This window comes from Cololabis saira, chromosome 24, assembly GCF_033807715.1.
Source record: "Cololabis saira isolate AMF1-May2022 chromosome 24, fColSai1.1, whole genome shotgun sequence".
Taxonomy (NCBI): domain Eukaryota; kingdom Metazoa; phylum Chordata; class Actinopteri; order Beloniformes; family Belonidae; genus Cololabis; species Cololabis saira.
In genome coordinates this window covers 21,636,411-21,650,851 of record NC_084610.1, presented here as the reverse complement: position 1 = coordinate 21,650,851, position 14,441 = coordinate 21,636,411, and the positions used below count along the sequence as shown (strand labels likewise).

General features: G+C 39.5%; 1 protein-coding gene across 1 annotated transcript in view; it reads left to right on the top strand.

Moving 5' to 3' along the window:
- The window catches only part of eif5b (eukaryotic translation initiation factor 5B), a 39,204-nt gene that overhangs the window by 13,293 nt on the left and 11,470 nt on the right, over window positions 1-14,441 (top strand). Inside the window, exons 6-17 of the mRNA XM_061715968.1 lie at window positions 923-1,062; window positions 1,143-1,220; window positions 2,485-2,635; window positions 5,990-6,082; window positions 6,267-6,353; window positions 6,436-6,495; window positions 8,808-9,085; window positions 9,922-10,029; window positions 11,585-11,695; window positions 11,783-11,850; window positions 12,652-12,793; window positions 12,870-13,001. Of these exons, the coding sequence (XP_061571952.1) occupies window positions 923-1,062; window positions 1,143-1,220; window positions 2,485-2,635; window positions 5,990-6,082; window positions 6,267-6,353; window positions 6,436-6,495; window positions 8,808-9,085; window positions 9,922-10,029; window positions 11,585-11,695; window positions 11,783-11,850; window positions 12,652-12,793; window positions 12,870-13,001 (1,448 nt within the window). The remainder of the gene's footprint in view (window positions 1-922; window positions 1,063-1,142; window positions 1,221-2,484; window positions 2,636-5,989; window positions 6,083-6,266; window positions 6,354-6,435; window positions 6,496-8,807; window positions 9,086-9,921; window positions 10,030-11,584; window positions 11,696-11,782; window positions 11,851-12,651; window positions 12,794-12,869; window positions 13,002-14,441) is intronic.

The window sequence follows — 14,441 nt, the reverse complement described above, 5'->3', positions numbered from 1 at the left end:
TATTACTCCTCATGGTATCTCCTTTGGAACCACTTTGCAAACTGCAAATTTGTTGTCCTTTTCAGACATTGTAAAACTCCTGCACCGGCGAGGCCCACGCCTCCTCAGGACCGCTCTGTCTGAGATGCGGAAACGCCCGCGCGGGCGGCGGTTTGTTGTTGTAAACGTCATCAGATCGGCCGCTCTGAACTATTATTCTCCGATCAAAACCGATAGGGCCATTATCGGCCCGATCCCAATCAGTGGGCGATCAATCGGTGCATCTCTAGTTTTGAGTTAGTTTCTGCACAAAAATGCGTTTTGATTACATTTCTAGCGAGAAATATATATTTTACTTTCATAATATTCACTCAGTGAATGTACATAATCACTCGCTTGCTCGTTTTTGCGTTGTATCTTCAGATCTCGCCAGAATTAAGGCTGATTTATGGTTCCACGTTACACCAACGCAGAGCCTACGGCGTAGGTTACGCTGCGCCGTGCGCCGTACGTTGCCCGTCGCCGCGTAACCTACGCCGTAGGCTCTGCGTCAATTTAACGCAGAACCATAAATCGCCGGCGGCTCTTCTCATCTCCAAAAACATCGGAGCAAATTTCTTAACAGGCGTTATTTGGATAAACTGAGCCCAGGTTGGGGATCTTAACAGTTACTTTTACACCTGAAAAAATATTAAAACTTAATAAAGTAGCATATTAAAAGCGCTACAGCGGAAATTAAAACTTGCTTTTAGCTCTGGGCTTCCTGATATGGTGTGACGTATGTGCAAATGTAACTACGCAGTTGCTTACGTACCCGAACGTAAACCACGCAGTGATGTAGCAAGTGGTGTCCCAATCCCTAGGGAACATTACAAGGGCCCTACCCCTTGTGGCTTCATTTTGAGGGTGAAGTGGTGAAGTCAGCGTTTCCTCTTCTCCCCAGATGAGGCCGAGGGCGACAAGAAGAAGAAGAAGGACAAAAAGAAGAAGGGGGAGAAGGAGAAGGAGAAGGAGGAGAAGAAGAAAGGTCCCAGCAAGGCCACCGTGAAGGCCATGCAGGAGGCTCTGGCCAAGATGAAGGAGGTGAGGCATGCTGGGAAATGTAGTGATGTAGCGCACGCTGGCGTCTGTCTGGTCCCTGACAAAGACGTGTCTTCTCGTAGGAGGAGGAACGGATAAAAAGAGAGGAAGAGGAGCGACTGCAGAGGCTGGAGGAGATGGAGAAGCAGCGACAGGAGCAGGTGAGACCAGAACCTCCGACCCGGCCGCCGTCTGCACTCTGGGAAGATGTTAGAGCTGTCAATCACCCGAGTCCATCCAGTCCTGATGCATTAGGGCCCGAGCACAGAGGGGGGAGGACACTAATGTATCTGTAGTGTTTATTACTATCACTATTATTATTATTATTATTATTATTTGGCTAAATGAATTGCCTTTTTTATTATTATTATTATTATTATTAGGGCCCGAACACTGAGGGTGGAGGACCCTAATGTATCTGTAGTTTATTATTATTATTATTATTATTATTATTATTATTATTATTACGTTTAATATTATTATTATTATTATTATTATTATTATTATTATTATTTGGCTAAATGAATTGCCTTATTATTATTATTATTATTATTATTATTATTATTACGTTTATTATTATTATTTGGCTAAATGAATTGCCTTTTTTTTAATTATTATTATTATTATTATTATTATTACGTTTATTATTTTTATTATTATTATTAGGGCCCAACCACTGAGGGTGGAGGACCCTAATGTATCTGTAGTTTATTATTATTATTATTATTATTATTATTATTATTATTATTACGTTTAATATTATTATTATTATTATTATTATTATTATTTGGCTAAATGAATTGCCTTATTATTATTATTATTATTATTATTACGTTTATTATTATTATTATTATTTGGCTAAATGAATTGCCTTTTTTATTATTATTATTATTATTATTAGGGCCCGTACACTGAGGGTGGGAGGACCCTAATGTATCTGTAGTGTTTATTACTATTATTATTATTACTACTATTATTGCTATAATTGTTGTTATTATTAGTATTATTAGTATTATAATTATTGACTGACGGTGGGAGGACCCTAATGTATCTGTAGTTTATTATTATTGTTGTTATTATAATTATTACTATTATTATTATAATTATTATTCTTACCCTAAATGAATCACCTTTTTGGAGGCCTTAATATGCTCAAAAACTCACCAAATTTCCCGATCAACGCTGCTCGCCGCTTTCATTTTTATAGTTTTGGTCTGAAGATCAGGGATTTTCACCTAAATTTAAGTTTTTTAATGTAAATTCACATCTTTTTTAAATGTAAAATGAATGTTTCTCGTGGTGGTGGGGGCATTAGGTCACAGATTTAGTATTCAATTGGAGCAGGGGTCAGAAGTTTGGTCCTGAACGGATCAAGGGTGTCGTCTTTGCTGACCAGAGGTCCGGGTTCTGGTTCTGTCCCGTTAGGAGCGGCTGGAGCAGGAGCGCAAGGAGAAGAAGAAGCAGAAGGAGAAGGAGAGGAAGGAGCGGCTGAAGAAGGAGGGCAAGCTGCTCACCAAGTCCCAGAAAGAAGCCCGAGCCCGGGCGGAGGCCACGCTCAAGCTGCTGCAGGCGCAGGGTCAGTGGGCGGGGACGGCGGTAGGGATGGGAATCGAGAACCGGGTCTTGTTGAGAACCGGTTCCCAGTGTTCCAATTCCTTGGAATCGTTTGCCTTTTTCGCAAACCATTCCCGTATCGATTCCAGTGGGCGCGAATGACGTCACCAAGCACGTTGCGCAACGTGCGCATTCGCGCCCAGCAGGAAAACACGGGGACAAAACGGCATAAACGCTTGAATGTTTGGTTACATTTTACCAAAAAGGATGAAAACAGGGCGACAATACTTGCAATGCGGACATTTCAACAAAGGGGGGAAACAGTCAGTCGGCGTGTGGTAAGGCTGATTTTTGGTTCCGCGTTACACCAACGCAGAGCCTACGGCGTAGGGCAGTGGTCCCCAACCCCCAGGCCGCGGTCCGGTACCGGGCCGCACAGAGAGAAGAAAAACTTTTTTTTTTAAATTTTTTTAATTTTTTTTATTAAAAAATAATTTCTGTAGAATCCCCGACTGATGATGGATGACTCTCAAACTGATGGTTCACAGTGTTTTTATTCCTTGGGTGTAATTACACTGCAAACAAACCGTAAGAGCTATAAAGGAATAAAATAAAATAAAATAGTTAGTCTTTCTACATTCATATAAGTTTAACTTAAATACAGACCGATGCAGCTGCTCGCTCGGTCAGCAATAAAGCTACCACAAAACATGAATACGGTATAAAATTTGCACAAATCCTCATCAGCAGGTGCTTTCTGTGTCAGTTAGACTCCACTTTAGCATTCCCGACACTAGTTTAGTCTTTCAGACACACTTTCTACTGCCGTTAAACTTTTACCGTTAAAGTCAGAAGCGCCAGATGTTTACGAGGTCTCGGCGAGACGCCTTCAAAATAAAAGCACTTAATATCGGTCTACTTAATATATAACAATAAAATAAAAGCCTGGCTTTAAATAACGTTAATGAGAAAACAAACTAAAAAAATAACTAAAATAAAAACACATTGATAGAAATACTCATATTAAAGGTAATTTACAATTTCCACTTTTATTTAATCAAAAATGACGTTTTATTATTATTCATTATTATTATTATTATTATTATTATTATTAATTATTAATTATTATTATTTGTATTATTATTATTTGTATTACCGGTATTATTATTATTATAGAGAAAAACTGACAGTTTTTAATGCCGATCTTGTCATTTTATTTAGTTTCAGCTACATCTTTTAGATTGGGCCGTGAAAATATTGTCAGACATTAAACCGGTCCGCGGTACAGAAAAGGTTGGAGACCACTGGCGTAGGGGACGCGGAACCATAATTCATGCTTTAGAACAGTGATTCTTAACCATAGGGCCGCGGCCCACACTTGGGCCGCGAGCGCCCCCTAGTGGGCCGCGAAAAAAATTCTGTTTTGTAGGTTTGGGCCGCGGGGGCCGCGGGACTGCATCCCGACCATGTGGTGGCGCTAATGCGTTAGTCAGTTGTTACTGACTGCCAGCCGGTGGAGGAGGGAACCGAGAGGAAGAAGCGGGGGAGCTCTATAAAACAGGAGAATAATGCCGCGGCACGTTCCATTTACCTCGGACACTCATCTAGCTGCACGTGTACTATTAAGGCCTGTATTTACGGAGAAAATCCTTTGTTTTGCACAAAATAGGTTTAAATCCGCCAGGATAAGGGATTGTTTACTTGGTCTGCGCTCAGAGTCGGCTTGGATCTGCCAGTATCAGGGATTGATTACTTGGTCTGCGCCCAGCAACGGGGAGAGCGAGCGCGGCGTGATCCTTTATTTTTATATTCTCCATCGTGGCCACAACTAAGCCCAAAGCCCGAAACAGACTCAGAGCAACGCTGCATGCTACTCTGAGAGTGAGCCTTTCCCCCATTCCACCCAGACTGGACCTGATTGTGTCTCAGAGGCCCAAGTGTCTCATTAAGAGCTGCAGATAAAAAGGAAATTGTATTTTTTTTTTTAATATGTATATGAAAGAAAATAAAGATTCTTCTGGTTCTGCTATGCACAAATATAGTTTCATTTGCACTTTATTTCAATTTTATTTACAGTTTATTTAATTTAAAAACATTATTTTTAATGTATTTATTTTAGTTTTTATTAATAATAATGGCTTGGTTTTATAACGCGCTCTTCAAGGCACCCAGAGCGCTTTTTACAGAGATCATTATTCATTCCTACACATTCTCACCGGTGGTGGTAGCTACGTTTGTAGCCACAGCTGACCTGCAGACTGACAGAAGCGTTAGTCGGCCCTTCCGACCACCACCAAACATTCAAAAACATTCACACGGGGCAAGGTGGGTAAGGTGTCTTGCCCAAGGACACTACGACAGCAACTGGGACGGAGCAGGATTCGAACTGCCGACCTTCCGATCATTGGACGACCCGCTCTACTGCCATCCATTGATTGATTTATATGTATATATATATTTTTTATTCTGAGTCCTTCCTTTTTTATTTAAGTAAAATCTAATTATTGATATTTTTTTATTAATAAGCCTGAACTGATTGATTTGTCCTAGTATAAATCAAGCTTGACGTGTGCATGTTAACATTGACATGTTTCATAAAAGTCCGTGATGATCATTTTATTTGACAAGGTTTTTACTTGGGCCCTGGGCCGCTCTGTACTGAAAAAATTGGGCCTCGAGGTCAGAAAGGTTAAGAACCCCTGCTTTAGAAGAGCTCATGTGCCGGCCGCTCCGGTGGACAGCGCTCCTGACACAGCTGCAGCTCGTCAGCTCATCTATGGAGAAGTTAAAGAGCATCTACCGCTAGCTTCTCCTTTCATCAAGGCAGGGAAGAGTATCAGGCCAGAATAGATGAATGTCACCAGCAGTGACTAAGTTTGTGGTGTTGAACATGTTACTGGACATTCTTGTGTAATTGCCACAAAATAATTTGTTGTATTTAGTTAATTTCTACAGAAGAATATTAATTTTGTTATTATTATTTTATATTAAATACATATTTTATATTACAAATAATTTTGTGGGGAGCCCCTGGCACCATGGAGGAGCCCAAGGCTGGGGGCGTCTTAAGACCTCACTTATCTTTTTTTGTTCAAAGATATAAAACAAAGTTGATACTAAAATTGTTTGTTCTCCTTTTTTCCAAATGAGAATCGATAAAGAATCGAATCGTTAAGCAGAATCGAAAATGGAATCGGAATTGGAAAAATCTTATCAATTCCCATCCCTAGACGGCGGGCGGGGATTCGTGTGGGCGGGGCTTCAGTGCACCAGTGGGCGGGGCTTGATGTGGGCGGGGCTTCAGTGCATCAGTGGGCGGGGCTTGTTGTGGGCGGGGCGGCTGAGACTCGGTGGTTGAACTTGTGTTTCCTCACAGGTGTTGAAGTTCCGTCCAAAGAGTCGATGCCAAAGAAGAAACCCGTTTACGGAGACAAGAAGAGGAAGAAACCCAACATCCCTACTCCTGAAGGTACCGCCCCCTCCTCCTCTTCCTCCTGCTCTTCCTACTATTGCTCTTCCTCCTCCTGCTGTTCCTCTTTCTCCTGCTGTTTCTCCTCCTCTTCCTCCTGCTCCTCTTCCTCCTGCTCCTCTTCCTCCTGCTGTATAGATAAAGTTGAATTGAATTCACTGAGGTGAGGTTTTCCGCTGCTCAGAAACGTCAGAGGTGGCCTCGCCGACCCCAGAGACGCCAGAGCCCGTTGCCACGGAAACAGCGGTGGAGACACCCGCCCCAGAGCCAGGTGAGTTTGAGAGGAGGAGGAGGAGCATCATCATCATCATCATCATCATCTCTGGGTAAACGTGCTGGGTGTCTGTCTGCAGAGGTGAAGCCGGAGATCGCCCTGGACGACTGGGAGGAAATGGTCAGCGACGAGGAGAAAGGTGAGTTACCACGGTAACCAGCAGACCAGCTGGGTGGTGGAGTGGCGCTTTTACACTAGAACCTACTCAGCGCGACTCGACTTGCCTCATCCTCATTTGTTTTTAAACACCCAGATGAGAAGTAGGAGTGAAGCTGCTGTGACGTATTTGATTGTGTATCTAAACGGAGAAGACAACAACACTAAAGATGTAGAACCTGGAGATACAGGACTGTCTCAGAAAATTAGAATATTGTGATTTTCTGTAATGCAATTTAAAAAAAACAAAAATGTCATACATTCTGGATTCATTACAAATCAACTGAAATATTGCAAGCCTTTTATTATTTTAATATTGCTGATTATTGTTTACAGCTTAAGAAAACTCAAATATCCTATCTAAAAAAATTAGAATATTCTGGGAATCTTAATCTTAAACTGTAAGCCATAATCAGCAATATTAAAATAATAAAAGGCTTGCAATATTTCAGTTGATTTGTAATGAATCCAGAATGTATGACATTTTTGTTTTTTAAATTGCATTACAGAAAATAAAGAACTATCACAATATTCAAATTTTCTGAGACAGTCCTGTATGTGCTGCTGGATGTGTGGCTTGTGTTCGATATCAAGTTAAAAAAACAAATCATACATTAAGGGAGAACAAAATTAAATAAATATATATAAAAAAATAGGTAAATAAATTTAAAAAATAATAATAATAATGGCAGCAACAACAAAATCAAACTATATATGTATCCATACATACGTACAAACATATAAGGCACAAGTTCGAAAATAAAGATACTCATAGGTCCCCTTTGGAAAAATTATCCAGTTTTGAAAATAATGGAAACCAAAATTCTTGAAAGATACGACCACGGTTGTATTTTTCCAAAGTTAATTTTTCCAATGGTAAAAAAAACTGAAATTTGATTAAAAAAAAACTTGAAAGTTGGAGGGGAATCACCTTTCCAAAGTAAAAGTAAAAGCGGCGACGCTTTTAAAAAAAAAATTTTGTTTGTCTCGGTGCTGCTGAAAGTCCACTGTTAGCCGTGAGCAGCTATGAAGTGACAGAGCTCTTGGTAGATCTGGTCGTTCCTTATCTCCGTCTAGATCCCTTTTTAATTCTCTCCTCAGCACCAGGTTTATGAACATCTGCACCTCAGAGTTGGATCATGAAACAGACTTTTTGCGCTCCCATTGCCTGTCAAATAGAATGAAGAAGCCGCGAGTCGCTCGGGCTGATTTCCGCCTCCTGATTCTAAGGTCTGACGGCCCCCGCCCCGACCAATCGGTGTCGTGTAGTGTGATGATGTCAGATACAGCCGACTCAGCCGCTTAGAACCTCAGCAGAATAGATACAGAAAAGTATCAACTCAGCACGCCTCGACCCGTAGTGGAGAAGCGCAAAACCGGGGCGAGTCGAGTCGCGCTGAGTAGGTACTAAGGCTGTTCGATTAATCGATTTTAAATCGTAATCGCGATTATGTAATTAGAACGATGTTATAATAATAATAATAATAATAAATTGTATTTATAGAGCGCATTTTCACCTGAAGAACAAGTCTCAAAGCGCTTACAATAAAGATTAGAAAAAAAGAAAAAATAGAAAATAAAAATAAAAGAGAAAAAAAAATAAAATAAAAATAAATAAATAAAAAAGCTAAATTAGCAAAAAAAGCACATGTTAAAAATTAAAAAATCGTAAAATTGATTTTTCACTTTTTTTTTTTATTTTATTTTTTTTATTTTTATCCTTTTTTTTTTACCTTGTCTGCACACATTAATGATTGATACTATATTAATGATTGATGGAAATACCTCTCAATACCTGCGACAAGTTCCCCATTACACACCTCTACCTCCTTCATGGGTTGCATTATTATTTAGCATGCAAAGACCCAGTTTAGTTTAATTAGAAAATGTCTTGTTTTATTTAATTGGAAATATAACTTACTGTATGTTTGCAAGGGCTGATTTGCTGATTTCTTTTTTTTCAGAGATAAAACTTTATATTTTATTATATTTTTAAAAACTTTTTTTCAACTTATTTTACAGAGTTTTGCACTTTATTCATTCATTTTTGGTTTAATAAGAGCAAAGTTTGCACTTAAAGCCCAATGGGGCAAATATTCAATAAAAAACAGCATATTTGAAATCATTTCTTTGCCTTTTGTCAATTCACAAAATAATCGTAATCAGATTTTGAGAGAAAAAAATTGAGATTTTATTTTTAAAATCGAACAGCCCTAGTAGGTACGAGTGTAAGAGCTGCGGGTCCTGATCCGAGTCCAGGTTGTAATAACCTGTCTGGTTCTGTATTTGCGTCAGAGCTGAAGAAAGTCCACATCGAGGTGAAGGAGACGGCCGCTCTCTCTCAGCCGGCCGCCAGCGAGGAGGACGACGACGAAGACGAGGATGAGGACGACGAGGAGGATGACGAGGACGAGGAGGAAGAGGAGAGTGAGGAAGAGGCGGAGAAGGAGGCGCCGCCCGAAGGTCCGGCCAAGAAGAGGCTGGCCAGCGAATGCGAGAGCAGCGAGAGCAGCGAGGACGACGACAGGACGAAGGAGGAGAAGCTGTACGACCGAGCCAAGCGGAGGATCGAGGTGAGACGCCGAGCCGCGGCCGAGTGAGCGCTCGCCGCCGCCGGCCCGTCTCTGATTTAACTAGGGCTGGGGATCCATTCAAATGTCAAGAATCCATTCGATTCCGATTCTTAAGATTCAGAATCGATTATCAAGATTTGATTTGATTCAATTCCGATATTGATTTGGGTTAGTGTTATTAAAACAGTTTTTTGAGCTGTTGCATGAATTATATGACTGTAGTTCTGCAACATATTACTACTAGTGTTATATTGAGATTCAACAGCAAGTATTGCAGCTAATGAGGCTGTAAGGACCAATCAGCTCCCAGAATGCTGATAGAACTGAAACAGAAACATCGTGGGGCAGAATTACCAAACAGATCCAGGGAGGAAACAGAGACGGATGAAATCGGTTTTATTTTTTCCCACATTCCGTTTTTATTTGTTCCATTTTCGGTCTATTTTGGTTTTTAATTTTTGAGCATTTGGTTTTTAGCATTTTTTGCAAATGTAACCCCAAGACAGTATATAAAGTAATGAAATATAGACAATTTATGCAATTATAACCTAACACTTCAATGTTTTCATACCTTTAAACATATTAAAGGCAAAAACATGGCACCAGTTACTTGTGTCCAACAAAACCTTCCTTTTCTGGGGCTAAACAAAAAAATAACCAAAAGTTGTAATGTAATGATGAAAAAAAAAAACACATTAATAAAAGAAAAAAAAATTAAAAAATCGATCTTTAGACATATGAATCGATTTTTAGGAATTAATATGAGAATCGATTTAGAATTGGGAAATCAATTTTTTCAACACAGGCCTAGATTTAACAGCTGTCCGTTTCCATAGAAACGCAGAGCGGAGAACGTGAAGAACATCGACACGGAGACCCTGCGAGCGCCGGTGGTTTGTGTGCTGGGACACGTGGACACGGGGAAGACCAAGATCCTGGACAAGGTAAAGTTCAGGATATTTCTGCTATACTGCCATTTTATGGACTATTTTTATTTGCTATGCATCAAAACAACCCATATAAGCCAATCTTTAATAATCTTAACATTAAGATTCCCAGAATATTCTAATTTTTTTAAATAGGATATTTGAGTTTTCTTAAGTTGTAAGCCATGATCAGCAATATTAAAATAATAAAAGGCTTGCAATATTTCAGTTGATTTGTAATGAATCCAGAATGTATGACATTTTTGTTTTTGTAATTGCATTACAGAAAATCACAATATTCTAATTTTCTGACACAGTCCTGTATGTTACAAGTTGATACTAGCTAAATAAATACAAATGCAAAATAACTACCAAGAAAATGCTTAAAAATACATATTTTTCTAAATAGCTAGATCCCTCAAAACTGTCAGTGGAAAAAAGTAACACAGAAGCCTTTGAGACTTCAGGAAGTTTATTTGGAATGAAGTAAAGTTGCTTTCGTCAAGGAAAATTATGACTAAATATCGTCGTCAACGAACCTTTATCACCTGAAGAAAAAGAGACGAGACGCAACGAAAATGCTGGTCATGTGACGATAACGATAATTAAATATATAATGCCATATCGTAGAGGAATAAAAACCAGACTAAAATGTAGATTACAAAATAAAAACTCTGCTAAAATGTGTCTTTTTCATTGACCAAAACGAGACGAAATGTTCTACCAAAGATCCTTAATGTCCATGTTTTCAGTAGTTTCTCTGGGTTAATGTCCATGTTTTCAGTAGTTTCTCTGGGTTAATGTCCATGTTTTCAGTAGTTTCTCTGGTTTAATGTCCATGTTTTCAGTAGTTTCTCTGGTTTAATGTCCATGTTTTCAGTAGTTTCTCTGGTTTAATGTCCATGTTTTCAGTAGTTTCTCTGGTTTAATGTCCATGTTTTCAGTAGTTTCTCTGGTTTAGTTCTGGGTGACGTTAGTCCTCAATCCCAGTCGCTGCAGCAGGAATCAGATCCAGAAGATGCAGCTGCAGAGTTAGAGGCTGATGCCGTTAACGCAGAGCTCTAGTTAACGTACATTAAAAACAAAGTTACATAGAGAAACGCAGGGATCTGCTCTGGGGGGGAGAAGAAGAAGAAGAACCATCTTTGGATCCACTTTCCTACATAGACGTGGAAAAGAAAACCCAATGTGTCGTTGAAAAAGAAAAAGACAGGGAGAAATGTGGAAAAATAAATATGTTGTAAACTCAAATGAGAGTCTTCTGTATCTGGAATGAATGTATTCTTGAGTTTATAAGGTAAATAATATAATAATAAGATAACCCGGTTTGAATTGTAAAATGGGTTTGGCTAAATACAATCTTTGACTAAAACTAGACTAAAATGGTCAGACTTTTGGATTATGATGTGATTTTTCCAAACGATTTAATGGATTAAAACTCTGGATTATTGCTCTGTTTTATTTGGTTGTAATTGTACATTTTGAAAATGAATATGCAAACGGGAGCGCCGGCGCTCCGGCGATCATAAAGTGCGTTTCCTTCCCGCCTGACTGTTTGCTGGTCCGTGTGCAGCTCCGACACACCAACGTCCAGGACGGCGAGGCCGGCGGCATCACGCAGCAGATCGGAGCCACCAACGTCCCCAAGGAAACCATCGAGGAGCAAACCAAGATGGTTAAAAACGTAGGACGCCTCACTCGCACGGATGAACGCGGTCTCTCTTCACGGTGGCTGTTTATTAACTTGGGATGTTTTTCATTTTTTCCGCAGTTTGACAAAGAAAACCTCAAGATCCCCGGCATGCTGATCATCGACACTCCCGGCCACGAGTCCTTCAGGTAACGTTGGCCCTCGCCGATCCGTCTCTGACCCGCCGACCCCTCCCCGGTCCGGCCTCCCTAACCGCCGTCTGTCTCGGCAGCAAAGGTGTCAAGTAACAAAGTACAAATACTTTGTTACCTTACTTAAGTAGAAATTTTGGTTATCTATACTTAGCTGGAGTAATTATTTTTCAGACGACTTTTTACTTTTACTCCTTACATTTTCACACAATTATCTGTACTTTTTACTCCTTACATTTTAAAAACAGCCTCGTTACTCTATTTCATTTCGGCCTTTAATAAAAACTATCCAGTTAAATTGCTCCATCCGGATAGAGTGAATTTGGTTGTGGTTGTTTCAGATGTTCTTGTCCAGTTTTGTTCTTACATCCGTTCCCTCAGATTCCTGCAACTAAACTTGGATGTACATTCCAATAAAGGTTAGGATAAATGATAACATGCCTCTGAAGTTTGACTTTTTGCACCATTACAATACTTATAGGCAACTAGTCATCATATCTGCTGCTCTCTGAAACACATGTTAATGCTCAATAGTACACATATATGCTTCTTTAATATATTTGCATTATACTAAGATACATTCATTTTCAATGGCTTTTGTCCTTAATGGCTTTTTCCCCCTTACATTACTTTTATTTTTATACTTTAAGTAGTTTTGAAACCAGTACTTTTATACTTTTACTTGAGTAAAAAACTTGAGTTGATACTTCAACTTCCACAGGAGTATTTTTAAACTCTAGTATCTATACTTCTACCTGAGTAATGAATGTGAATACTTTTGACCCCTCTGCTCGGCAGTAACCTGAGGAACCGAGGCAGCTCTCTGTGCGACATCTCCATCCTGGTGGTGGACATCATGCACGGCCTGGAGCCGCAGACGCTGGAGTCCATCAACCTGCTGAAGGAGAAGAAGTGTCCCTTCATCGTGGCCCTCAACAAGGTGAGCCGGCTCCTCCAGAACCTCCTCTGTTCTCCTGCCAGATTGCTAACGCCGGGGTTTTTTTGTTTGCGAGCAGATCGACCGTCTGTACGACTGGAAGAAGAGTCCGGAGACCGACGTTGTGGCCACGCTGAAGAAGCAGAAGAAGAACACCAAAGACGAGTTTGACGAGCGAGCCAAGGCCATCATCGTGGAGTTCGCCCAGCAGGTGATCATGACGTCAACAGCCGCAGGGCTGCAGGTCCCTATGGCCCCATGATACGTTTTATTTTTCCTCAAATTCTGTTTTATTTTTCCCCAAGTTGTTTTTTTTTTTTTTCCCCAAATTCCGTTTCATTTTTCCCCAAATTTCATTTCGTAGGAGATGTAATAAAAAAAGGATGATTTAGTGCATTAAAGTTACAAGTCAGAGTTTGGAGATGGTTAAACATATGAGATAGTCGGTAAAAAGTATGAGGTACTCAGTTAAAATGACCAAGTACTAAGTATAAGTATATGTTTGAATAAGTCAAGACTATGAAATAGGCAAAACTATGAAGTGGTGAGTCAGAAAGTAAGTAAAAATGTGTAAAATCAATAATTCTGAAAGAGTAAAACGTTTGAGGTACGAAGTCAGAATCATAAGATTGTGAGTCAAAGTTATAAGATGACAACATTTGGGACCAAGAAAGGAAACTAAATAGAGTCAAGATTATGAGGCCGTAGTTTAGGACTCTGAGATAAGAAAAATTATAAAATAGTGTCAAAATGATGAAATAGTGAATCAGTAATAAATAAATAGGGATTATGAGAAAGTAAAACCAAAACATGACGGTGAACAACAGATATGAGACAGATGGGCAAAATGATGAGCTTTAAGTAAAACTCAGATGAAAATTTAAAATGATGAGCTAATTATAGTTATGAATAAGTTAATTCCACAACATTGAAAAAGTTATGAGCCTGACAAAGTAAAAATTGTAATAGTGAGTCAAAATTGAAGTTGAAGTTAAAGTTATTAGTTTGATAAAACTGTGAATTAGTCACATTTTTGAGAAAGATGTCCCAGATCACTTTCTTTTTTTCTTTTGTTTTAAATACTTTTTTTTGGCTCTAGTGGCCTTTTATCCAAGTTGCAGACAGGAAGGGGGTAGAGGGGGAGAATGGGGATGACATGCAGCAAAAGTGCACAGATCGGGATTGAAACCTGCGACCGCTGCACAAGGACTGTAGCCTCAATATATGAGCCGCTTGCTTAACCCACTGCACCACCGAGCGGCCCCCGTTTCATTTTCCCCCAGAATTCCGTTTTATTTTTTCCCCAAATTCCGTTTTTTCCGTTTGAATTTTTTAGGATTCCATTTTATTCCATTTTTTTTAACCTTTTACTCTTATTTTCCCACCAAATAAAATGTATTTTTAATGTTAATGAATTAAAATAAAGACAACTTCGAATGGAAATTAAAATATTTATTGAGGCCACGTTTACACAAACCCGGGTATTTACAAAAACGGATATTTCACCCCCCACGTTTTGAAAAATATCATTTACATCAGATCATTTTCAAAATCTTTTCATTTACACGAACCCGCATAAACACGCTGTTAAGGTGCAATGAGCAGCCAAACCTGCAGGGGGCAGTGTAACGAGAAGATAAAGTCATGCTAG